This window comes from Sminthopsis crassicaudata, chromosome 3 (assembly GCF_048593235.1).
Source record: "Sminthopsis crassicaudata isolate SCR6 chromosome 3, ASM4859323v1, whole genome shotgun sequence".
NCBI classification, from domain to species: Eukaryota; Metazoa; Chordata; class Mammalia; order Dasyuromorphia; family Dasyuridae; genus Sminthopsis; species Sminthopsis crassicaudata.
In genome coordinates, this window is record NC_133619.1 from 221,819,896 (window position 1) to 221,847,397 (window position 27,502).

The window sequence follows — 27,502 nt, forward strand, 5'->3', positions numbered from 1 at the left end:
GCAGAGGCTTAATTAGAGTTGACTCTAAATGAAGCACAGAGCTTCATTAAAAATATGTCTATATATGTACACACATATATATGTATATATGTGTGTGTGTGTATATATATATATATATATATATATATATATATATATCCTCCTCCATAAAGAGTCTGAAACTCTTACAGTATGTCAGTGACCTCACTATCAATACTGGTACTTTGATTTAGCTTTACAAGATCCCTAGGACATATCTTTTTTTTTTTACCCAAAGACATCATCAAATCAGATAATTAGGAAGCCTGACTGAGTTCACCTAATTCCATAAAGCTATTTATCTAACTTGCCAATTTATATTTTTAAAAGCAGGATCATAAGAACACTGAATTTTTCACTGCTATCTCAAGAGACTGATTATAAGAGATTCTTCATTGACCAAAAGAAAAAAAGTTCTTCCTTATATCTAACCCAAATCCCTCATGCTCTTAATTAAGCACGTTTGTTCTTGGTCTATTTCCAGAGAATATGGACAATAGCTGGTTATCTTCAACTTCATATTTTTGAGACTTGCTCTTCTCCAGTTTAAATAAGCCCAATTCTTTTCCTCAGGGGTACTATTTTCCCAAACATTTAATCATTTTCATTGCTCTCTTCTGGAACTTCTCCAATTTTACTATATCCATCTTAAAATTCAAAACTGGAAACAGTACTCCAATAAGGATCCTACACAGTAAATTCAAATAGGACTAGTTTACACTTACGTCATGCATTTCAAACTGAGATTTCTGAGTACTTTTCCAGATATAAATTGCAAAACACCCTTATGAAGTGAATATTATGGCTTTCATTTTTTTCAGCAATCTTTCTTGCCACTACCATCATTCCCTCCCCCCAAAAAAGAAAAAGAAAGATATAGTATTCTTTGTACGAACTTATTTTAACTAAAATAAGGAAAGACAGCTGTCCTACAAGAACAGTCTTAATGTATTTGGGGATTGGGGGAGGGAATACAAATAGAAAAATGTACATATGCAGGACAATGAAAGCACCTCCTGCATGTACAAAGCAAGGCCTTTCAGAAAATGTTAAAACTACAGAAAGACTTATGGGAGGGCAAAAATGGGTTGGTTAAATTCATATTTGGATAATGGGCTTTAATCCCTACTAATAACTATTGGTTTAAATTCAACTCTACGATTGTCAAGATGATAAATGAATGGAAGGAAAGATTTATATCCCAATTTTTTTTCTTTTGGAATTCAGAGTAAGTGAAAGAAGAAAATATAAAGTGTTGTTGTTATTGTTATTACTATTATTATTATTTTGTTATACATGACACTGAGCCAGAATTACTTAACATCCTGTATCTGGTGCCTCATCTTTTTTCTTTCTTTCTTTTTTCTTTTCTTTTTCTTTTTTATCATATATGGACACAAAAATTTCATTCTACTACTTCATAAATGTGTGTGTACTGAAGGTTCCCCCCGCCTAAAATATCAAGCTTAGAAATGATTGATAAGAATGCTTTGTTTCTTTTTCTGTCTCTATTGTTGTATGTCTTAATTTTTTCTCATATTTTTTTTCCACGAGCTCCTTATCCAGTTTTGTATTTCAGCATTCCTTTTGGTTCCTAGACTCCTTTCTATTTACCTATGTCTCCATGCGTCTCTTGGGCTTTTCTCTCTGCCTTATCTTTCTGTCTCTTATCTCTTATTTAATCTCTGTCTTGGGTTTTTCCATATGGGCACTAAGGTGTTTTCCCTTCATCAATTGGCACACAACTTGGCAGCCCAAAAAAAAAGGTTTCAGACTTTCTTCCCTGTTTCCTCTCCCCAACCCTCTCCCCTAGACACCAAGTGATCCAGTACTTTAAGCATGGTTGTGTTGAGGAGCAATGCACTCCCTTAGGACTAATGGGGAGAGGGATATACATATACTCAGACATGTATGATCCCAAGGAGAGTATGATTAAAAGCAAAAAGGAGATCAATTCACTGATGGAGGAAAATTTGAGGAAAGAGAAGTCCTTATCAGTTTGGAGAGTCATAATCTATTTGACTCCCCACTTTCACTTCTCATAACCCAATAGCTTTATAACATCTCCCTTCTATGTCTTCTCTCCTAATTGAGTTACTACCCTAGGTCAGACCATCATTGCAGCTTACTTGAATGGTTATAAAGGCCTTTTAATTTTCTACAATCCAATATAAGGAGAAGATGCTGTGGCTACCTACATGTTTTCAATCAATTCAGTTGGTTAAGCCCAGAAAAGTCATCTTCTAAGGCAATGAAAGAGTTTGCAATATGATTTAATTTTTAGCAATAGAGAATAGCAGATTCTGAATCACTGGAGATGGTCAAATGTCCTGATTTTCAAAAAAAGTGGGAGGTAATAGTTTCCTAGTGATCCTCTAGAAATTATCCTAAGAAAATCTCTAATAGAATAAATTATTAAATGGATGATCTACTATAATAAGTTGTGTTACACTATTCACCTAAAAAAAAAACACTGTAGAAACATCAATTATCAGGAACCAGCATCCTTAAAAATAAAACATGTCAGAATAGTCTTATTTTTCTCTTTGGCAATGTTAAAGAATTTGTTCTTTTCAATATCTTCTGTTTTATTGGACATTTTTCAAAAACAAAACCAAAAAAGTGTCTATTTAAATTTATGTTTTAAACTTGGGGGAGAGGATGACAAATTCTAGGAGGAAACGAACAAAAAAACCCTGAACTATACTGAACCAGTCAAATAAGTTACCAATGTCAAGTCTGTGACACTACTAGAATAAAAATGAAAATTTAATATTATTGATCATATAGCTATCAGCCTGTTGCAAAGATCTTCATAGGTTAATTTTAAACATAATTTCATAGCTGTCTACTACTTGACAAAAACAGATCAAATGGGTAAATGTTACAAATGAACAAAATTTGATTCAAAATTTCCAATATGTAGAACTTCTCCAGCATGGGGTGGGTATCCTATTGGGCAATAACTTTACCAGCACTAGAAGCATTAGAATACAAACTGAATAACATTAAGCTATTTTTTAAAATCTTAAACTTTCAGATAAGTGATATCTCTAAAAATCACTTTATTATAAACAATTTAACGTATTATTTGCTTTCAATAAGTATTTTACAATAAGTGATTCATAATCTTATAAGATGCCTAGCAAAAATTTTCATCCCTCTCCCCTGCCTTACCTCCACAAACTCTTAACCTAGTATTTGGCATTACTATGACAGTTTATCACTTTTTTCTTTTTCTTTCTTTTTTAACTCTTCACATTTTCACTTGAAATTGTGCATAGCGATCATCAAATTTTCAGTTCTCTTGTATTTGGGATTTAATATCAAGTTTGGTTCATAGATTTTTTTCATTTTTGGACTTGATTATTAATACTTTTGCATCTTATCTTTTCATATTTTTATTTTGTTGAACTAGCCAAATTGTGAATTAATAGAAAAACATTTATATTAAAACATAAAATTAAGAATATACATAAAAGGTATCCTTTCATCTCTTTCAAAACAAATTTTTCTGCAAATTATATGCTAGATATTATTTTTAGATGATTGATTCTAGACTAATAAGATGTCAACTTCTGTTATATGATTGTCAACCATTCTCCAGTGTTCTTCATTTAAGCTTAAAACATACATAAGTTTAAAACAAAACCAAAAAAAAGCAGATGGCATTAAGAGCAAAGTAGATGAATTTGTTTTTTGTATTTGTTCACTGTGTCCAAATTTCTAACCAAATTAAAATGTAAATCAGGCAATGTTTAACCAAAACACACACATTCACACACACACACACACACACACACACACACACACACACACACACACACACACACACACACAATACAACATAGATAATGGTCATTTGTGGTTTTCTATTTCAACATTGTAAGCTGTTCAGGATCTATTTCTACTTGAGTCTGATGTAACTACTATAGAACATAATTTGAGAAATGCTGGTATTGAACTAGACCAGGGATTCTTAATACTTTTGTATCATAGGCCCCTTTAGTAATTTCAAGAAGCCTATGGGTTTCTTCTCAAAATGTTTATTTTTAAAAATACATAAGATTACAAAGGAAATCAAGTATATTGAAATAGTTACCAAAATATCATTTTAAAAACACGTTGCCAGATCCCACATTTAAAGTCCTTGTAATTAGCCAGATAATCTCTCAGATCCTTCTCAACTCTCAGATACTATTATTTTAGTAGAAGTGGAAAGAGTTAATTGCCTGGAAAGTGTTCCGTGGATCAATCAATCTGTTTCAATGCCATTTCTAGCATATACTATTTAAATACAGGGGAAAAATAATAAAGAATAAAAATTTGAAACTTGGATACCAATAAAAAAAGTTTGATGGATTTTGACAAGTTATCTGAAAGGGAAAGGAATTGGCAACAAGGATTTAGGAAATAAAAATATGCCCTGAAATGTTGATTTTGGCAGCATTTCCTTAGCTTAACACTCCAAGAGAGAGTTTGAAACTCTAGCCAGAGATAGTCACCTTTCCTACATTTAAACAATGAGTGGGTGCTAAAAACAGATATCCTTAAAAGTAGGTATTAAAACTCAGATACCTTTGTGATGAGTTTTCTATCCTTAATCTTAGGGAATCTTTTCTTTTTATGATCCATCTTCCTCAAGATTGATATAAATCTCTTATCAGAAAGCAAGAATTTTTCTGATAGTAAGATTCATAGAATTGAGTTCATTCATTTTTATGTATATTCCATGGCTACTCCAGAAACAGAGACAAAGAGACATGAAGAAAATGAGTTAAGAGCAACTGGGCAGAACAAGTCTTCAGTAAACTGATCTGCTTTCAGAAGTGGTTTCAGAAGGGCAATCAAGAGTTGTGGCTTGCTATGAACTATATCCATATGTGCCTTGATAGATAAAAATGGTGGGTTGGAAGTTAATGTTGTGAATTTCTCATTATCCCAGCAAAACTTTCCCTGTTATATATGATTAATTTAATAGAATCAGTCTTTTACCTTTTTAAATAATTCAAAAGATCCAGTAACATTTCTCTACAGATCTGCATGAAGTCTTTGAATTTTTCACTTTGTTTTTGCAACTAGAGGTCGGGCCGCCGGCATTTTGAATTTCAATGTTTTGATATGTATACGATAAAATGTGACCTCCTATTGGGAATAAAAACATAGAATGTCAGCCAGCTAAAACTAGAGTACCAGTAAGGGATAGAGTAAGGAGTGCTGGTCTAGGTTCAAATTGTGGCTGTATTATTTACTACAGGCATTCAGATGGTGCAAAGGATAGGTAGAAAGACTCATCTTCCTGACTTCAAATCTGACTTTAGACACATCAGCAGGGCAAGGCATTTAATTCCATTTGCCTCAGTTTCCTCATTTCTAAAATGATCCAGAGAAAGCAATGGCAGCTATTCTAGGATCTTTGCCAAATTGGGTCATGAAGATTCAAAACATGATTGAACAACAAAAATCTTTTACTAGCTTGCGACATTAAAGAAACCACTTCACTTTTCTAAGAGATTGCTTTGCTACATATTCCTTTATGAAATGAGGCAATTGAAATGGATGATCTTTAAAGTCCCTTCTAGTTTTCAATCTTATAAGCCTCTTAATTTTATAGATGGAAAAAAAAGCCCGGTAGAGGGAAAGAAACTCACTCTCTGGTAACTTAAATAAATACAGTTCAGGGGAGCACAAACACTGCTTCATGCATTTACCTTAACACTCTCAAGTGGGTTTATTGATTAAAAAAAAACTGGCAAATCAAGTAGAAGTATAAGCAATGCATGTACCAATCTAACCATATCACCTAATTCTCAGTTGTCTGTTCCATCCCCTGAGAAGTAGAATAACACATGAAGTCACTTAGTCCCTAACCAGAATTCCAGGGGAAATGAAAGCCTCAATAAAAGCAAATGATATCTAGTATTTTATATTTCACCTTCAGATTTATGAAGCCTTTCATATACATTATCTCATTTTATCCATACAACAATTCTTTGAACTAAGCCTATTATCATTCCTATTTTAGAGTTGGTGAAACTGAAGCTTAAACAGGTCACCTGGTTTGTCCCAAGATGGGACATGTTAAAGGCAGTATCAGAATTTAGCTTTTGTAGTTCCAAGCTCCATGATGTATACACTTCTGCATTGAGCAGCAGTGATCAGGCATAGGGTTGTTTTAGATTTTAGATTCACAGAAACAAAGGGAACTGCAATCATTTTTAAGTTTACCCACATAACTTATAGGAATAAAGTAGGCAAGAATAACAAAGCTAGAATTGGAGTCTCCTAGGGCAGCTAGGTAATGCTATAGTGCACAGAGTGCCCAATCTGGAGTCAGGAAGACTCATTTTCCTGAGTTTAAATATGATCTTGGATACTGGACAAATCACTTATCCCATTTATTTCATTCAATCACTTTATCTATAAAATCACTGGTTTGAACTAAGTGATCTAAGATCTCTTTAGTGCTGAAATTACGAACACATGCAAAATAAATTAATATTTAATTATTGAAACTCATATCTTGAATCGTTGAAGAGTAAAAAATGAGGACAAATGGAGTTTGAGAAGCACAGACTCCCCAATGTCTGATGGTCCTTTTTCTCAAGGGAACCACTGTTTGATGAACCCGTGTGTTTTAATAAACCATTTCAGCATAGTCATTCAGAAATGTCTCCTCGAAAGCAAGGACTGTCTCATTTTTGACTCTGCTCCCTGATGCTTAGTCTGTAGTTGATACAATACTAGTAATGATTGATTGATCACTTCACATTTCTGGAGCTCACCCAAATAGGCCTATTTATAGAAATAGTTTTGTATTGCAGTCTGTTCACAAGAAATCTAATCAATGGAGCCTCAATGCCTAGGAAAAAAAAATGTGCATCTACAAGGAGAATTTATGAGAAAGCTCATGCATATATTCCATGGTTTATGCAGTGAGTGAATGAAAAAGAATCCCATGTTGAAAGGAGTGAAGTGAATAATAATGACTTTTTTAAAAATACTCAGAAAATATTCACTTTTTACAGCAGGGCAAGTGAGTGGTTAAATTAAAACAATATCTGGGAGCTTTTTAAAATCTTTATTTTGTCCTTTATGGATTTCACATTTTGATAAATTTCTTTTGAAGTAGGGAACTTCTGGAGACCGAATCCAACAGTTTTTCAGACAGATGTGTGAAAGAATGCCTGAAGCAATAAGCTTCTTACTGGGCCTGCATTTGACAGTGCCAAGCTGTTAAATACAGAGCAGCATAAAATATGAATATTCTTTAGCTTCCAAAGGAAACTTTGCTATTTAGCAGTAAAGGGGGGGGATGGAATTCAATTACTTACTCTCAAAGAGAGAAATGAACAGGGGGAGGAATTTAATGCTTGAACTCTTGTTTCAAGAAAAGGGTTTTGCATTGTGTACCATTCTGAGGGACTAAAGACGTTAATACAGATTTTAAAAATATATTCTTAGATATATCATGTGTGAGTGTGTGTGAGAGAGAGAGAAGAAGAAGAAGGGTAAGGGAGGGAGAGAGAGTTCTAAGGAATGAATGTGAAGACTATCTGTAAATTTCTGAAAACTCTTCCTTTTAATTATAGGGTCTCCATGGCAACTGCATCCTCCCAGGTCCTAATTCCTGAAATTAACCTCAATGACACTTTTGATACCTTCGCATTAGATTTTTCCAGAGAGAAGAAATTACTAGAATGTCTGGATTACCTTACAGGTATTATATTTTTTAAAATCTCATTCTTTACACAAGGTTACATCTTTATTCTTTGATATTTTTTTTTCTTCACAAATAATCTACAGACCTTTTGTTTAAAAAGAAAGTTCAAACTTCCTTCAGCCATGATACCACATGAATATTTTATCCTCAAAAAAGCAGGTATAATTTAGAGCTGGAGGGAAAAGAAGACACTTCAATATTAAGTAGAGAGAGTTCTTATCTCATGTGCACACTGCCTCTATCCCCCAACCAAAGACAAAAATAATATAAAATAAAATAAATTTTTAAGAAATCTTTATATTATAGTCAAATTACCTTTATGAAATACTGAAGCAAACTACATTTATATACAATTCTTATGATCGGAAATCTCACATTGTTTCAAAGCTTCATATGAAGATATATAGAAGAAGTCATTTTTATATTAATTGAGTAATACAAGACAGGTAGGTGACTCAGTAGATAGAGAGCATTGGGCATGGGGTGACAAGCCTGAGATCCAATTTCCTCAACTGTAAAATGGGAATATTAATATAGCAACTAGTACATAGAAGGCCTTTAACAAATGTTTACTTCCTTTTCCATCTTTTTTTTTTTTTTTTTTTTTTTTTTTTTTTTTTTTGTTGGTCACACATATTCCTTCTTCTCTACTTCAGAATACCTAAACATTGCAAGTTCAGGGCACTTCCCAATGGAATTTGCAATCTTTTGTTTTAGTAGTAAATTTCTTTTAGAAAAGATCCACTTATATGAATATTATGGAATATTATTGTATTGTAAGAAATGACCAACAGGATGATTTCAGAAAGGCCGGGAGAGACTTACATGAACTGATGCTGAGTGAAATGAGCAGGACCAGGAGATCATTATATACTTCAACAACAGTACTGTATGATGATCAATTCTGATGAATGTGGCCATCTCCAACAATGAGATGAACCAAATCAGTTCCAATAGAGCACTAATGAACTGAACCAGCTACACCCAATGAAAGAATTCTGGGAGAGGACTATGAACCGCTACATAGAATTCCCAATCCCTCTAATTTTGTCCACCTGCATTTTGGATTTCCTTCACAGGCTAATTGTACACTATTTCAAAGTCTGATTCTTTTTGTACAGCAAAACAACTGTTTGGACATGTGTGTGTGTGTGTGTGTATTGTATTTAATTTACACTTTAACATATTTAACATGTATTGGTCAACCTGCCATCTGGGGGGGGAGAAGGAGGGGAAAAATTAGAACAAAAGTTTTGGCAATTGTCAATTCTGTAAAATTACCCATGCATATATCTTGTAAATAAAAATTGTAAAAAAAAAAAAAAAGAAAGAAAGAAAAGATCCACTTTTCAATTGAGGAAGTTCACAGGGTTATGGGCAATCATTTGCTTCACTTCCCAATATCCCAGATTTAAAGTTGGAAGGCACTTTAGATGAAAGGTAGGATTTCAGTTCAGTTTCTTTGACTTCAAAACCATTATTATTTCCGTAGTACCATGCTGCTTGCGTTTCAGGTCAACAAACATTTATTAGGTAGAAACTGATAGGCCTTAGTTATATAAAATCAAAAAGTTATGGCCTTACCCTCAAGGAGCTTATAGTCAAGTAGGAGAATGTGACATTAATTATTAAACTATTATGGAAAGTAGAATGTGATAGATGCATCCGTTAACTACAAAACAATGCAAAAGAGGAGAGATTTTCAGAGAGAAGATAGTGACTGTTGCAGACCTTAAAGGAAAGAAAGGATGACAACAAGCAAAGAATAAAGTAAGTGTAGATGAGAGAGATTCTGAAAACATCTAGAGCAGAGATCCTAAACATGATACCTGCATCACTCCTAATTGCAGCCCAAACCATAGTTTTTGGATTTTTTTTCCCTTTCCTGTAGCAACTTAGTACAATTTCTATATTGAGAGCTTAACTCTAATATCTTTTTGAAATAATAAAAATTGTTAGGTATGGAAAAAAATTGGTTTATTCCCCAATAGTTGCACAAACTGTCTCATACATGTAGCAACAGTATTTGCTGGCAGAGTGTACTATTACCAAGGCTTAGCATAAAGAATTTTTTTTGTTAGATAATGTATTTCGATTTTGGGTGTGGAAAAATATGTTTACTGTAGTCATAGATTATCCTCTTGGCTTTATGTCTCTGTTTGAGATCAATGTTTCCAAAGCCATGTTTCCATTCAGCATGATTGGTGTTTATCCCATACTGATGTCCACATCTGGATACCTATTAAAGAGCTCTTTCTCCATAAATTTCATCTTGTTAATTGTCAATTCCAGATGGACATTTGGTTTATTTCTAGACATAACATAGACCTTCCTCTCAACACACAATGTTGAACTAAAGCCTCCAAGTACAAATAGTTTATCAGATACATGTGAGCCGGAAATGAAGTGTTTATGCAATGTTTGCTACTGTTTAATGTATCTTTTTAACAAAAGAGGCAAGGATGGTTTCTCTAGTGTTACATCATTATAAATTAATATTGGCTTCATGATATTATCTTATTAAATGTGAAATATCTAACAACTTTTCAAAACAACAAATTCTTTACCTATTGAATAGTTTCTAACCAAATAAGAAAAAGAACTTATATTTCTACATAGTGCTTGACAGTTTACAAAGCACTTTCCTCGCAAAATCCTGTGATAAAGGAAAAATTATAATATCTAATGTCAGCAAGTATACCTTTCTGTGAAAGGAAAAGCTATTATTTTAATTTGTGACTTCCCTCAAAGTGACATAGCAAGTTATTAACTAGAAAGGTGACATTCTTTCCCTTGGGTTGTTATTATTGTGTGTCATACAGTACTCTTTCCATTTTGCAGATTTTGTTTCTTTGCATTCAATTATACATATAGATGCATCTATAAATACATATATGAACCTGCATATATTTTTGTAAAATAGAGAAAATGTCTTTAATTGTCAATATAAAAATAAGTTAATGGATGATTTAAAGTGAGGGTAGAATTGATGTTAGAAAAACCCATACCTACTAAGACAAAAAAAAATAATAATAACAATTTTCACGTTGCACTTGATCCTTCTACCATGGAATGTAATTCTTCAGTAGATTCCTTGATTTATAGTCAAATATAAAGTATTTCAATGTGATGAATTTTGGATTTGTATCTTTCACCTAATGGCTAATTTAAAATCATATATGAGTGAATACTTTATGGATTTTGCACTTAAATTATGGGTATCTTTGATTTAAATATCATTCATTGTCACTTATTTATTATAAAGTTTTCATAACCATTTTGACCTCCAGCACAATTCTTCAAAGATCCCTGAGGTGATTGGGCATCATTATCCTGTTCCTCATACTATAAGCCACTTTTTTAAAAGTATTTATCAATCACAATCTTAAATCTAGCCAGTATTTATCTTAATTTTTTGTACTATGGATATTTTGGGCAATCTGGTGAAGTCTATAGATCCTTTCTCAGAGTATTTTTAAATGTGTAAAATTAAATATATAGAATTACAAAAGAAAGCAATTAAAATACGGTTATCAAGGTTAAAAAAAAAAAAAAGTTCATGAACCTCCTAGTTAGCAGTCTCCAATCTAGATCAAAGAAATGCTTTAGGTCAAATAAATGTTATAGACAAAAATTCTAAACTTTTGGAATTTGTGTTTACACAATATTTTTATATAGTTACTTAAAAACTCATAACTGATTACTTATGGACAAGTTTCAAAAACACTCCCATTAATGTCCTTCATCTGTTCTGTTGTCTTGCCCATGAAAATAACCAAGAGTATCAGTCAAGAAGAAAAGTCTTTCTTTTAGTTTTTAATAGTATTTTATTTTTCCAAATACATTCACCATTGCAAAACCTTGTATTCCATATTTTTTTCCTTCTAACCCTCCTTCCCTCACCAAGGCAACAAGCAACTCAATATAAGTCAAATATGTTCAATTCTTCTAAACATATTTCCATATTTGTTATGTTGACAAAAAAAATCAAATCAAAAGGGAGAAAAATTTGAGAATGGGGAAAAAACAAGCAAAAAAACCAACAAAGTCAACAACAAAAAAAGGTGAAAAAAGCTGCTTTGATCCACATTCAGTTTCCATAGTTCTTTCTCTGGATGCTAATGGTCACTTACCATCACAAGTCTAATGGAATTGCCTTGAATCATCACATTTTTGAAAATAGCCAAATTCCTCACAGCTGATCATCACAATGTTCTCTGGTTCTGCTCACTTCAATTGGCATCAGTTCATATAAGCCTTTCCAGGCTAAGAAAAGTCTTTCTTTTAAGAATTACCATTAGGAATAAAGAAATGAATTTCAATGTCTCTTTTATCTTAGACAGAGAATTATATTGTATAAGAGTTGGAAGATATAGTCAGTTCTACATTTGAAGAAGTCAGTCAGCCAACATTTATTAAGCATTTACTTTGTGTTAAGTGTTTAGTACAACCTTGTACCTGAAGTCATTTACAAACATTAATTAAGCACCTAATATTTGCTAAGGCACTGTGCTAAAGAGTCAAAGGAGAGGGAAAAAAGCAGTTGCTGCCCCCCAAGGAGCCCATATTATAATAGGAGAGATAATATGTACCTATAAAAATATACAGAGTAGATGGAAGCTGAACTGAAAGGACAGACATCAGTATGGAAGGGACTAGGAAAGGTCTCTTGCAGAAAGTGACTTTTGAGCAGTTTTCAAAGAACACAAAGAATCCATGAAGCTGAGATAAGATATAGTATTGCAGAACTGGAACACAACTCATTAAAGGCTTTTATTGAATAGCCAATATTAGGCGCTAAGTCAAGCCACTGGCTCATTTTTTTAGTTATTTAATAGCTTAGAATGAGTGTAAATATTGTTTTCTATTCAGGTCAGAAGCTCTGAGGTTCTTCCTCTTCAGCATGATATCTTTTGTCTCAATTCTTCCTTAGCCCTTACTCATTAAATGGGCATGACTTTAGACAACAAAGATCTAGGAAAGACCTTAATTTTATTAAAGTCACCTGCTACATCCTGAGCCATCACCCATCTTGAACTTTGCTTTACCATTGGACCCTGACGAGTTTGGAGGAGAAAATGAGACTGACAACTTTGTACAGCTCTGCTTACTTAATTCCAACTCACACATAAGTCAAGACATTACTTTCATCGTGTCATTGGTTCTCTTTGAGAATGAAGATCAAAAAAATAACAATAATGGATAAGAAATGGAGTGTTGGGTTTTAGGAACTCCAAGTAGTACAGTACAGCTGAACCCTGGAATGAGTAGAGAATAAAAGGTAAGAAGACTATAATAAAGCAGCTAAGTTATGAAAAGTTTTAAATACAAAACAAAAAAAATTATTTTATCTTAGCCTAATCATTAGACCATGTAGAGCAGTGGGATATCATCATCAGATTTTTGCTTTAGGAACATCACCTTGGCATTGGAGTGGACTGTGGATGGAAGTGGGAAGAAACTTTGAAGAAGAGAATTGTATTAGTCTAAGTGAAAGGTAGTAAGGGTCTCGATGCATGACTAAAGTGAAAAAAGTATGCAAAAGTATGTAAAAAAGTATTGCTCTGGCAATAGATTGATATGTAAGGAGAGTGAAGAGCAGGTAGCTAAGAATATCAATGAGGTTGCAAATCTGTATAAATAAATAATACCCTTCACAATGAGAGGGAAGTTGTAAAGAGGAAAGATTGTTGTGAGGAAAAATAATTATAGGGATCCTTTGTATGGCATTTTAAGGCTTGCAAAGCCTTCCACATTCATTCTCTCATTTTATCCTTACATTGATTTTGTGAGATTGGTGATATTATTATCCTCATTTTGAAGACAAAAGCTGAGAGACTGACTTACAGAAAGTTTACACAGTTATCAGAAGGAAAATTTGAACTTAGATCTTATTGACTCCAAGCCTGGCATTCTTTTTAGCAGTTTTCAGGTAATGAATTCTATTCCAGACATGTTGCCATAGCTCCACTTTGCCATTTCACTGTGCGACTAGGCAATAGCCATTATTGTACACTGGATCTCCAATGACAAATTTAATGTGGCTTCATATGAACTTCAATCTAACATTATTAGTTAAATACAGCCCATCTGGCTCATTTCTTAACTTAAGCCCAGTATCCTTGGTTCTAATTATAGATGAAACTCAAAAATGGGAAAAGGTAAATGTAGCCTTCCTTTCTCAGTTTTTTTCTCTGTAAAATGATGAAGGTGAAACAGACTGATTATCCCCTCAGGTCTCCTCCAAATCTAAATTTTTTCCTCTATAATATTTGTCCAATAAGTGGTTATCTATTCAGTGAGGAATAACTATCTCTCAAGATTGCCCATCATACTTTATATGCCACTTCATTTTGTTTTCCTGTTGGAAGAGATAAGAATCAATAGGAACAGGACAGAAATCAATGGATATGCTACCATTTTGTCTTTGGAAACATCATCTGGTGACTGAGGTATACTTCTGGAGGAACATCTAAAGCAGGGTAAATGAATTGAATAAAAAATATTCAATATAATTGCTTTACTTTGTAACCCTATGTGCTTTATTTTTACATTTAAAAACATCATTCTGAGACAGACCATATTTCTAAAGGTGTCCATAATGCACTCAAAAAGGTTAGGATGCTCTTATATAAAGGGAAAAATCCAATTTTCTATGTTGTTTAAACATTTTCTAATATGTGTCACATAAACATTGTCATGGTATTTCTGTATTTTATTCTGTTTTTTTTTCCATTACATGTCAAGAAAGTTCTAGTAGTTTGCCTTCCTCTTCCTAACAGAATGGTTATCTCTTAATTCATTAAGAGTATGTCTGGCCTTTCTCAAACAGCCTGTAATGAGGAAAGAAAAAAAAAAAGATCCTAATGCTCAACTTTGATGAAAATGTCCTGTACTCAATTGCAGTGGTATTGATAAAGGTAGATGTCTATAGAGGATTGATTTTTATTGTGAAACCCCCATTCTGCTCTGGCTTTCTGGTCTCAGGTAAATCAATTAACTAATCATCTCTTATTCTTACTTCCAACCAGCTCCCAACTCTCCAACAATTAGAGAAGAGCTCTGTACAGCCTCGTACGACACCATCACTGTGCACTGGACCTCCGATGATGAATTTAGTGTGGTTTCATATGAGCTTCAGTATACTATCTTTACTGGACAAGCTAATGTTGTTAGTAAGTACTGCCAATCTGGCTCATTTCTTAACTTAATCAGGCAGTCCATTATCCTTTGTTCTAATTATAAATAAAACTCAAGAAGAGGAAAAGATAAATATAGGATTCATAGCACCTACTTTTCCCTTCACTATCTAAAAAAGATTCTAGACCACCTTCTCACTGATTTTAAGGATTGGCTCACCAAGGAAATTTCCAGGGTTCCAGTCACAGCATTCACAAAAAAAAATCCTGCTTGTTGCTACATACACCAGAAATGTATAGGTTGACCAACTCTGAAAAAGTTCTTAGTAATCGTTGAGAAAGTCTCAAAGAAATATCAAATATAATAATAAAATCATTGAGAAAGTCTCAAAGAAACATCCAAAGGGAATATCCTGGATGGAGAATTCATGAGGCTACAAAGCATATCTAGGTCTATGATTTGATAGAATCTAATGCCATTAATTTAAGTCACTGGATAGATAGAACACTTGACTTGTAGTTAGGAAGGCTCATTTCATCGATTCAAATCTAACCTCAAAAACTATCTGTATGACCCTGATCAAGTCACTTAATCCTGTTAGCATTTCCTCATCTAGAACCCAGCTTCATAAACTACAATTCACAACCCCATATGCGGTTCATAACTGAATGTGGGAGTCATGAAATTATGATTTATTACCAGCCAATGTTTGATTTGTGTACCTATCTTATATACCTATGCACCTGAGGTCCCATAAAAATTTCTTGGGCAAAAGGGGGTCTCCAGTGGGAAAAGTTTAAGAAGCATTGATCTAGAAAATGTTCTGGAGAAGGAAATGGCAAGCCACTTCAATATCTTTGCCAAGAAAACTCCAAATGGTGTCATGGAGAGTTAGATATGACTGGAACAACTCAACAATAATCCCATTAAATAGAAGCAGTTTGGTACAGTGGAGAGCAGCCCCTTGATTCAAGCAAAGTAAGTGGTTCAAAGTCCTAACTTGAATACATACTAGCTGTATGATACTAGCCAAATCATTTAAACACCCAATGCCTTCAGAAATTCTTTAAGACTACAAGTTGAAGACTAGGTTCTGGTATGCAACAGAAGAGGGAATTTCCCCATGAAGATTTCCCTTTACTAATACTACAAAGTCCTTACTTTGGTGCTAGAAGGGACCTTAGGTGCCATGGAATTCAACTCTTTAACTTTATTGATGAGAAAATCAGGTCTAAACGTCATACATGATCGCTTTCTGGTTTGCCAAGTTTCCTCTAATCAATGTCATTTGATTATAAGTAGCATAGCTTGGGAAGTTCTCTGATGAGATTAGAAATCTGGTCCCCTGAGTGTTTCTTTGTTATTTCTATATACTCACCTTAAGGCAAAACTTCAAGTAACCCTAATGCACCAGTCAATTTGCAAAGTCTAAAGAGAAAGTTGATATATTGAGTGTTATGAATTTATACAGGGCATACCACTGCACCAAAACTTTAAAGTTAATCAGTTGCATTTTGTTTTCCTTCTCATGATTTTCCTTTTTGAATATAAATGTCGTTATCTTTTTGTCTATATATTTATGAAGATATATGTGCATATATATAGAGAGAATATATTTTCTAAAAAAAATTCAGATCAAGTTAAAGACTTCAAAAAATATTCTACTAGGTACTGGTAAAATAGGTAGGTGTGATAGAAAATGCACGATCTTTGCATTTATCAAATTTATAATCTAAAGAGGTATTCTTGTTATTTTTTACATCATGGAACCCCTTAAGATGTTGAGGTCTATGGATCCTTTCTCAGAATATTTATAGACAAATGAAAGAAGATACATGGAATTAAAAGGAAAGCAAATCATTTTGAAATATAGTTAAGAAAATATTTTAATTCACTGACCCCAGATTAAGAATTGCAGAATAGGATGTGCCCTATAAAGATATAATGCAAAGATAATTCAAAATAACCTAACTGTGCTAGAGACATGCAAAGAAGCTTTTGAGTGATATCCATTGGGAGTGATGTCACCAATGATGGAAGTTATCAGTAAATGTGTCATGGAAGTCTTAGCATTTTAGATGGACTTTTTAAAAGATTAGTAGGAATTCAAAAGACAGAGATGGCAACGGGTATTTTGGGCATAGGAGGAGACCAGACGAGTCAGCAGCAAAGCTCAGAAACTATCTAGAACACGATAAATGGTTCATTCCAATTATTGTTCTGTAAGAAATGACCAGCAGGATGAATACAGAGAAACTTACATGAACTGATGCTGAGTGAAATGAGCAGGGCCAGATCATTATACACTTCAGTAATGATAATGTATTCTGATGGAAGTGTTTATCTTCAACATAGAGAAGATCTAATTCAGTTCCAATTGATCAATGATGGACAGAATCAGCTACACCCAGAAAAGGAACACTGGGAAATGAATGTGAACTGTTTGCACTATTGTCTTTCTACCCAGGTTATTTTTACCTTCTGAATACAATCCTCCCTGTGCAACAAGAGAATTGTTCAGTTCTGTACACATATATTGTATCTAGGATATACTATAATATATTTAACATGTATAAGACTGCCTGCCATCTAGGGGAAGGGGTGGAAGGAGGAAAGGGAAAAGTCAGGACAGAAGTGAGTGCAAGGGATATTGTTGTAAAAAATTACCCAGGCATATGTTCTGTCAATAAAAAGTTATAATAAAAAATTTTAAAAGGGAAAAAAAGATAGATGGATTTATAAAAAGTAAAAAAATAATAATAATAATAAATGGTTCATTCCAACTGGAAGGAAGAGAAGAATTATAGATGATATGACTACAAAAGGAAGGTGGCAGAATTTTATTAAATTCTGTCAGGTCAACAAATAGCAGTAGTTTTAAGTAATTTTTGCTTTGAATAATCCTATATATACACTTTCCTTGAATACCAGACTGAAGCTAAAGACATGAATGGGGAAAAATAGAAAGTAGTTCAACCATCCAAGAAACATGTTTCATGATGAACTCAAAAAAGAAGTCTAGAAAATCCTCAACTCCCATACATATGTAGGCATAAAAATAAATACCCTTATGTCTATTTCTCAAGATCATATCCATCTTTCCATAGGAGACCTGGCTGCTCTTGCCATAGGAACCATTAAGAGCCAGGTAAGGGAGGAAGTAAGCAGGACTTGAACTTTTAAAAACCAGTGAGTTCTAGGGACAGCTAGGTGATGTGGATAGAGCACCAACTCTGAAGTCAGGAGGACCTGAGTTCAAATCTAGCCTCAAAATTTAATACTTCCTAGCTGTGTGACCCTGGGCAAGTCACTTAAAAACAAACAAAAACCAATGAGTTCTAAGGTGGCACAGTAGGTAGAGCACTGGGCCTGCAGTCAGAAAGACTACAGTTCAGATCTGGCCTCGGACACTTATTAGCTTTGTGACTTTGGGCAAATTACTTAACTCCGTTTGCCTCAGTTTCCTCATCTGTAAAATGAGCTGGAGAAGAAAATGGCAAGGCTACTTCAGCATCTTTATGAAGTAAACCTCAAATGGGATCATGAAGAGTTGAACATTACTAAAAACAACTCAATAAGAAGAGTTCTAAATAGAAGTGAAATAATGAAATAGGAATAATGGAAAAGAACTCACCCTAAGGTGCTCAAATTTCTTGTTTTTTCCCTAGGTAAAATTCTAGGCTTAGATTTAAGAAAACCTTGGTCCAAATCCTACCTTATACATTTACATGCTAGGAGATCTTAAACAAATCACTTAATTTTAAAATTTCAGTTTTCCCATCTTTCAGTCAGTAAGCATTTATTAAGCTCCTGTTGTGAACCAGGTACAGTACAGAGCAATGAAACATAGGAATAGTTATGGCACCTACCTCAAAGATTTGTGGTAAAGATCAAATAAGATCCTTGCAGTTCTATATAAATGTGTCACTATTATTATTTCCATCGGTCCACGAACTGACACTAGTTGATTCTATAATTAATTTTGACTGAGCTATAAAAACTACTATTCATAAAACCATAAAAAATTCTAGAATTTAAAAAAAAAGTACAGAGTTCTTTTTTATCCATTCTTTAAAATCATGCCTCTTCCAACCTCTGTTCCTTCCAATGCTTCTTTTATTTTCATCATCCCTTGAGTTTGAGTTTGAAACTGCTGAGAATTTAGATATATACTGGATTAAAGAATAGCTAGAGTTTACTTATTATGTCTCCCACCTAAAAAAGTATTTCACTAGGTAGAATCTTTAACAAGTCTCCTCTTCAACAACTGCAAATTTCTCTAGGTATGTATTTTTGGTATAATTGAGTTGTCTGGTTCCTTCCATCTTAACAATTTAGAGAAGTTAGCTGCAGTGAAAGAATGAAAATTTTGATTAGAGTAGGAAAGAGAAAGGGAGTTAATAATATCTGTTCTGTATACTTTAAGGAAAAAGGGAAAGTATGTGAAGGGTGCTGCAGTAGGTGTTTAGGACATTAAGTTGATGAGAGCCCAAAGTAGAAGAAACTGCCAATTTTAAAACATTAGCCAAGAGTACCCCTTCAATAGAAAAAAGATACATTCTCTTTTCTTTTTCTATAACTTAACACCAACCTTTTTTCTTCCTCTGACTTTTTTTCATTCATTTAACAAGCACTTGTTAAATGCCTATCGTGTTAAATACCAAGCATTGAGGATATAAAACCAAAACTAGAATAATTCTTGCCTTCAAGGACCTTTCATTCTCTATTACCTATTCTTCCCCTCTACTATATGCCATGTAACTTTGATCTCAGAAGTTGGACTATCATTATTTGGAACTTCAATTTTACCAAATTTTAGATGCTATATGGGTTTCACTTCTTTAGGAAAATGTCTCCCGAGTACCAAAACTGACATACAAATGGATTTTTGGAATATAATTTATCCATTAATTTAATCCTGCCTATTTTCATTAAAGTAAGTTGAAAAATCACCTTGTGGAAAATTCAGGCTAAGTCGATTACAAAATATATTTTCAGTTGTGGTAAAGAGGTTATAAATTTTCTCAAAAGAGAATCTATATTGTAGCGAGCTGTCGTCTCCAGAAGCTGCAGATCGCTCTCTGGGAAGAGATCTGCTGTGTCAACTCAAATCTCTTGGACAGATTCTTCTTCCTGTAGAGAACCATTGTCTCCAGGCAGTTGCCATTAACTCTTGTCCAGAGAAGTGACTTCCCTTCCTGCAGAGAGCCCTGTCAAGCTTGATGTAGTGCAGAGTCTTCTCTTTCTGGAGTGCTGTCCTCTTTTATCCTCCCAGAGAATGGGCGTGGGATAATGCAAGGGCTTCTGGGAAGAACCACTTCAACCAATGAGCTAGCTTGCTCCTCTTATCAAGTCAACCTGAGTTCTCACCTTGTAATTGTCCAGACAACCTGAATTCTTACCTTGTCATTGTCCAGACAATCTGAGTTCTCACCTAGTAATCCTAACACTATATAACCAGAAAGAAAAATCACTTTAATTCTTTCTTACCTTATCCTTTTATCCAAATAGGAAGATTACATATTGCAACACAAGAAAAGAATAAATGGAGGTTATGTTCTGCTTTTCTCAACCCTTTTAGCAAAGCTAACTCGGACAAATTTTGAGTTTGTTATTTACTAGGCATTAGCTTTTTGTACATTCTTTTAATATATATTATTGAATGCCTTTTTTTAATAAAGTACTAAGTCAACTACTATATGGAATAAGATATTCAATAAAATAATATTTATCCTCAAAAAGTTTATAGTCTAGTGATGAAAAGTAAAAATTTAGTACTCTAGTTTAAAAAATTAGTTATAGTATTGACCAGTGTGTCAGTTCATGAACCATTGGAAATAATTAATAATGATAATAATTCACATTTATGTAGCGCCTCATGGTATATACATCAATGTGTGTGTTTCTTTGTTATGATCATGCAAATCATAATATGAATAGAATAGCATATTAAGGGCTTACTATATGTCAGGCACTGTGTTAAGTGCTAGGGATACAAAGAAAAATCAAAAATAGTGTCTGCCTCAAAGAATTTGTATTCTTAATGGGAGTGACAACATACATATGAGAAAAATCTCTGAAGAAGTGTAAGCTAGCATGTGGGAGGAGGTACTAGAAATGGGGGACAAGGAAAGGCCTCTTATAAAAAATTATCATTTGTACTACTTAAAGGATCTTAAAAAGGTTGTATGAATTCAAGTTTAGAAGGGAGAGCATTCTAAGCATGATGTACAACGAGGGCAAAGGTGTAAAGTTGTGAGAAAAAAAAAGTGTTTATTAGTGTATTTGGACTATAGAGTTCATGACAGAAAGTAATGTGATTAAAAAAAAAAAAAACTGGAAAGATAAGAAGGTGCCAGGTTATAAAAAGCTTTAAATGCCAAACAAGAGTTTATGTTTGATCAGAGAGATAACAAAGAGCCATTGGAATTTATTGAATAGGAGGCTGACATGGTTACAGCTGAGTTTTACAAAAATCCCTTTGGAAAGATGTGCTTGAGAAAATCTTGAGAAAGGAAGTTCAGTTAGAAAACCATTCCAATAATCCAGGGGAGGTGATGGGGACCTGAATTATAATAGTAGCTATGTGAGTGGGGGAAAGGGATGTATGTGAGAGATACGGAGATAAAAGGGGAAAAAAAAAAAAAAACAACAAGAGTTGGTAACTGATTAGATTGAGGAAGAATGAGAAGTCAAACATGACAAACATTCAAATGCAAAAGATAAAGGTGCCATTAATAGTAAAATGCAAGTTAGGAAGAAAGTAGGGGTTTTGGAGAAAAGTAATAAATTCTGTTTAAGACATTTAGAATTTGAAAAGCAGAGGTCAGATGGTATGAATCCATCTGTGTGAAGGATTTATAAGAGACAGACAAGAATTACATATTAAAGACTGTGAACTTCCTGAGAACAGAAACTGTCTTTTGCCCTTTTTTGTATCCCTAGCATCTCAAATATAGTAGTGCTAAGTAAGTGCTTCTTGATTTCATTTGACTAAATATAAGAGTGTAAATTGGTTTTAATCTGAGATCATAAATCGTGGCAGTTTTAGACTTGGTATAATCACTGGTATCTCTCTCTCACACACAAGCACACACACACACACACACACACACACAGAGTTAAGCATCTGTATATATAGTATACAATAAAAAACATGTAATAAATGCAATAAAAAACGAGGTTAACCTACAACATTTCAGGTTGGAACTATGCATTCTAAAGGGTACAATGATGGTACAGGTGTTCATCCAGAGAGCACACAGACGCACAAGACTGAGCTAACACAAGCTAATAAGGAATTTCAAATTAGGAAACTCTAAAAATAATAGGCTTAGCATTGTAAGATGTATATTATGTATAAATAAAAAGCTGTGTGAAAAGAAAGTTATTCAAAAAAGATGTATTTCAGAAAATGTTATGAGGAATAGCATGAAGAGAGAAATTCTGTAGATTCAGAAAGCTAAATAAGAAGAGTAAAACCCTCAAAGAGAATAGTAATAAAAATTCTTTATATATACAAAAGATTAAAAGGGCCAAAATGCTTCAGTGATTATGTCATGTAGCTGGAATATGTCATTTGGAACAAATTCAATTTAGTGAATGGTTACTAATATAGTTTCTCAACCCCAATTTCTTCATCTGTAAAGATTATACTTCCTGGCTTTGTCCATCTACCTCAAAAAGTATGTTGCGTATAGTAATAATATCTTATTTTACATATAACACTTTAATTTGTAAAAGTGCTTCCACATGCATTAGCTCACTCATATTATTCTAGATGGAGTCATTAGTAAAATAGGGAATAATAACACTTAGTCTCTTAAATAGGTAGGGCAGGTATTATTTAGACCATTTTGCAAATAACCTAATCTAGGCCCAGAAAGAGGAAATAGCTTCTTGCCTAATGTCACCAGCAGCAAATGTGAAAGCTGGAACTCCAGGCTTTTTTTTTTCTTGAAATCACTTTATAAACCATACTGTGTTCCTTATTTTTATTGTTCATTCATGTCCAACTCTTTGTGACCCAATTTGGGGGGATTTTCCTGGCAAAGATACTAGAATGATTTGCAATTTTCTTCTCCAGCACATTTTATAGATGAGGAAACTGAAGTAAACAGGGTTAAAGTGACTTATCCAGGGTTACATAGCTATTAACTGTCTGAGGCTGGATTTGAATTTAGGAAGATAAGATTTTAAGGTCAATGCTCTATCCACTATGCCACCTAACAGTCCTGAATCTCATATGGGACAGGAATTATAGGATTGTTATTTGAAAACACCGTAGTCTTTTAACACATTTTTCCAAACTCATTTTCTTTAGTTCTAATATAGAAAAAAAAATAGTTTCTCAAATCTTCAAATTCTGATGGAACTTTGGCTAAGCAATGTTATTCCACCATGAATCAATTGACTTGAAACCAATAATAAATCCTAACCCCATGCTAAAATAAGCTATATTTAAGAATCTACTGTAAGAAATTAGTCTCTCCAGATAAAATGGTTTTCCACCTGGCTAAATCATAAATGCATAAGCACATAAATATGTATAAATATTGTACAACAAAGCAGTTAAATGTCTAAGAACTCCCAGATTTACATTAAATGATTTCAGGAAAGTTATCTGCCTAATGTTTGATGCACAGCACCTGTTGCCAGAAGGGACTTTATGTAAGAAATTGGCATTACATTCCAGATCTGCCTCATTTACTGCTCAGGTGCTAAACAGACTGACTGGTCCTCTCAGGGCTGATGTAAAACAGTAATGCAGGTGCTGACCTGACTTGGGAACACATGCAGAGTTTTTAGCACTCTTTTTCTAGTCTCTTAATTCAGCCAAATCAATGTATTCAAGTTCGAACAATTCCAAATATAACAGTCAAAGAACAAACTAAAATTAAAAGCCAACTCAATTACAGAGAAACTTGTTAGTGATTTTGTCTCTTAGAATGATAGACAACACTAAGGTTCATCAGTCCCTTTGATTAAAAGAATTAGAGTTTGAGTTCCATTTTGATGAAAGTTTTTCTAATTCAGTTATTTCAGTTGTCTTTGACTCTTTGTGAGTTTCCTTTTGGGTTTCCTTGGCAAAGATACTGAAGTGGTTTACCATTTCCTTCTCCAAGTCATTTTACAGATGAAGAAACTGAGACAAACAGGATTAAGTGACTTTTCCAGGATCACACAACCTCAAATGTTTGAGGCCAGATTTGAATTAAGGAAAATGTCTTCCTATCCAGATCCAGCACTCAGTCCACTGTCACTAAGGTGCCCTGATTTAAGATTTCTTAGGTCAAATGTCATGGAATGGCTCATAGTCTGACCTTCACTATATACTTCATTTTAAACCATGATCTTATCAATGTGGGAGCACCCTGTGATGGTACATGTCTTCACCCTCTCATATCCTCTCATCCTAAGCTATAAAGCTACCATATTGCCCTGTAAATAGTTTACCAGTTGTCTCTTCAGTGTGTTAGAGGCCTTCCACAAAATCTGTTTAGTTTGTGGATACCAGTGCACCATAGTAACGGTACAAATCTGTTTTGCCAAGTTTCTATTATATGCTAAAACATCTCCTTTTAGTTCTTGAATAATTAGTCAAGACAACCAAATTATGCTTAATTGGTTTTTGGAAAACATGTTATGGCCTAACTATGCCTATGATGCACTTCTCCATTTGTATAACAATTCAATGACTATGATATTGTGTTATTTGTAGAGATTGCATGGTTCTAGAAGAAAATTCACATTAAAAAAGATAGATTTGGACAAGAAACACCAAAGTCACTGAAAAACATTGCAGAATTTCCCAAGTATAACCCAAGCTGTCTGCCTCCTTCTAGTCAATTCTTGGCTCAGTTTGTTGTGCACGTGCAACATCTGTCCAAAATATATGTACTAATGGACCAGTTGTATCCCACTGCATAATATATTATAGTCATTGTTTGCATGTAATTCAACAACAAAGACAGATGAGGAAAATAGTTCTCTCCACCAAAGAACCACAGACTCAGGTTTTTTTTTTTTTTTGTTTTTGTTTTTTGTTTTTTTTTTGGTTGTTGTTGTTGTTGTTAAGGAAGAAACTACATAGCATTATGAAATAGGCATTAGACCTTGATTTGTCTCCAGAAGATCTGAATTTTGTTCTAGCTGTGCCCCTTTACTATTGCAAAGGCAACAACGTGATGCAATGAAAATACTTGAACACCAGAAAGTCTAAAAGTCTCTGATACTTACTAGCTGTTCTTAGCATATTTGTGAATATAGCTAAAGGATTTGCAAACCTCAAAGTGCCATTTATTGGTAGCTATTATTAGTATCTGTATAAATGAGGGGAAATCCCTTCACCTTTCTCAACTAAACTATCTCCTTCTATACTTAGACTATTAACTTTCACAGAGCTGTTATGAAAATAAAATGTCTGTAAAAAAAATGCTTTATGCTTTGAGATAACAATTTCTAGCTGTATAACCCTACTCAAATCACTTAATCCTATTTGCCTCAATCCCTCATCTGTAAATTGAGCTAGAGAAGGAAATGGCAAACCACTCTGGTATCTTTATCAAGAAACCCCAAAATGGGGGTCACAAAGAGTTAGACATGACTAATCAGCTAAACAAATAATAACAAAATATAATTTATTATTATAAATTTGTACTTATTTTTAAATATTTACATATTTTTAAAAATTGTTGGGATTTACTTTTTTAAAGTATATGAGATATTAAATGAAACATTTCTAATGGCTTCATCCTTGACTAGAAACATAAAAAGCAAAAGGTAGAATTCTTAGGCCTTCATATCAGTGTAAGCTGTATTTAATCCATGTAATTAAAAGAAGTTCATGAAAGGTCATTAAACATAATGTTATTTTTAGAGAAAAAGAAGAAATGTGCAAATCTATCACATCTTTCCAAAGAGGGAAAGGCCGTTAGCAGTTGGTTTACAGCTTTTCCAAGGGGTTTCCACATTGGCTATGTCATATAATGTTTTATAGCATGATGGCTGGCTTGAATACAGGGGTCTGAAATCCCAAATGTAATTAAAATCTTGTAATGAGCTATAGTATTGAGAAAAATGTTCCTTCCTTCCTGATCTTATATGCTTGGAGACAGAAAAATGTATGATTGAAAAAAGGCAATTAAGTTTCATTATGAACTAATTATCTTGCAAGTTCCATCAATGTTCTTTAACACTTTGGGTTATATTTGAGATTTTGAATGTTGGAAGATCACTTGGTTCTACAAATTGGTTTGGAGAAAAGAAAAGTTATCATCTTTGTAAAAGATTTGGAGGTATTTTCTTGGAAATAATATGTAAAACTTAACCTTCCTTCTGGACACTACACAATGGATTATCTAGTTTGAGCATTTAGGAAGAAGCTAGAGAAATGAGGCACTAGATAAAGGATGTTAAGTAATTCTGGCCCAGTGTCAAGGATAGCAAAATAATAATAATAATGCTCTCCATATTTTCTTCTTCTACTTACTGAGTTCCAAAAGAAAAAAAAAAAAAAAAAAAGGAAATATATCTTTCCTTCTACTCACCTATTATCTTGAAAATCAAATCAGAGTTGAATTTAAACTGATAATTACTAGTGGGGATTAAAGCACTTTATCCAAATATGAATTTAACCAACCCATTTTTGCCCTTCCATAAACCTTTCTGTTGTTTTAACATTTCTGAAAATTTAGTGAACTTTTCTAAGTAATGAAGACAACCTACCTCCCTTTTTTATTTTGAAAAGATTAAAAAAATTAAATCATTGTTGGGCTAAGACCTTGTATTGTATGCCAAGTTTCAGTCTGAAGCAATTTCAGACATCTGTGTTATAATGTCCCTGAAAGCATTCCCACCACTAAATTAAACCTGAGCTTTGGGGTTGCTCAGTGATATAAAGTTTATTGAAACATTTTTACATTCACTTGCTTAGACCACATTAGCTGTTTTATTTCCACACATGAAACTAAACAGTAAAGTTGTAAAAACAGAATAGCAGGTAAGAGTCTCATTTTATTATTTTGTTATCTTTATTTCATTTTGTAATTGTTGTCATTGTGATCATGATTACCTAGCTCTTGTTGAATAATAACAGTGCATTTTGGTGATTTGATCCTGAACAATGGAAATGGTTTGTTCGAATTCCTGCATTAATGTTGTATTACTTCTTAAATTCCAAAGGGAAGTTAAATGCCATTCAGGGCCCATGGCTCAAAGGTCAAAAATTTCCCTCTTTGGTAAGATTTAAATTTAATAGTTAGATTTTTGCCTCCACTAATAGTCTCTTTTGATGCCTCAGGGTGGTATGGAAATGAAACCAGCCTTTCCAAGGCTATGCTAAAGGAGCAGTGCTACTGAACTGGAATGGTTTCCAGTATAAACCTGGCAGTTGACTATGTAGTTATCATTCAGGACCAACTAATGATAGTTGGATGCTTAGAGAGACTGATCACAGTGGGATAGAGGAGTTGTCATCCACGGGACTATCAATGAAATAACAAATCTTTGAAGTAAAAAAGTAAAATTAGCCACAGAATTTACAAATCTCAAGGATTCTAAAGAACTGAGTTAATTCCAACTCATTCAGGGAAGAGATTGAAGGTTGAAAGAGATTGAGTA

The 27,502-nt window shown here is 33.5% G+C and overlaps 1 protein-coding gene across 1 annotated transcript in view; it reads left to right on the forward strand.

The window, feature by feature from the left end:
- The window catches only part of MID1 (midline 1), a gene marked incomplete in the record, with an annotated part of 137,949 nt that overhangs the window by 97,159 nt on the left and 13,288 nt on the right, over window positions 1–27,502 (forward strand). Inside the window, 2 exon segments of the mRNA XM_074300020.1 lie at window positions 7,611–7,738; window positions 14,773–14,916. Of these exon segments, the coding sequence (XP_074156121.1) occupies window positions 7,611–7,738; window positions 14,773–14,916 (272 nt within the window).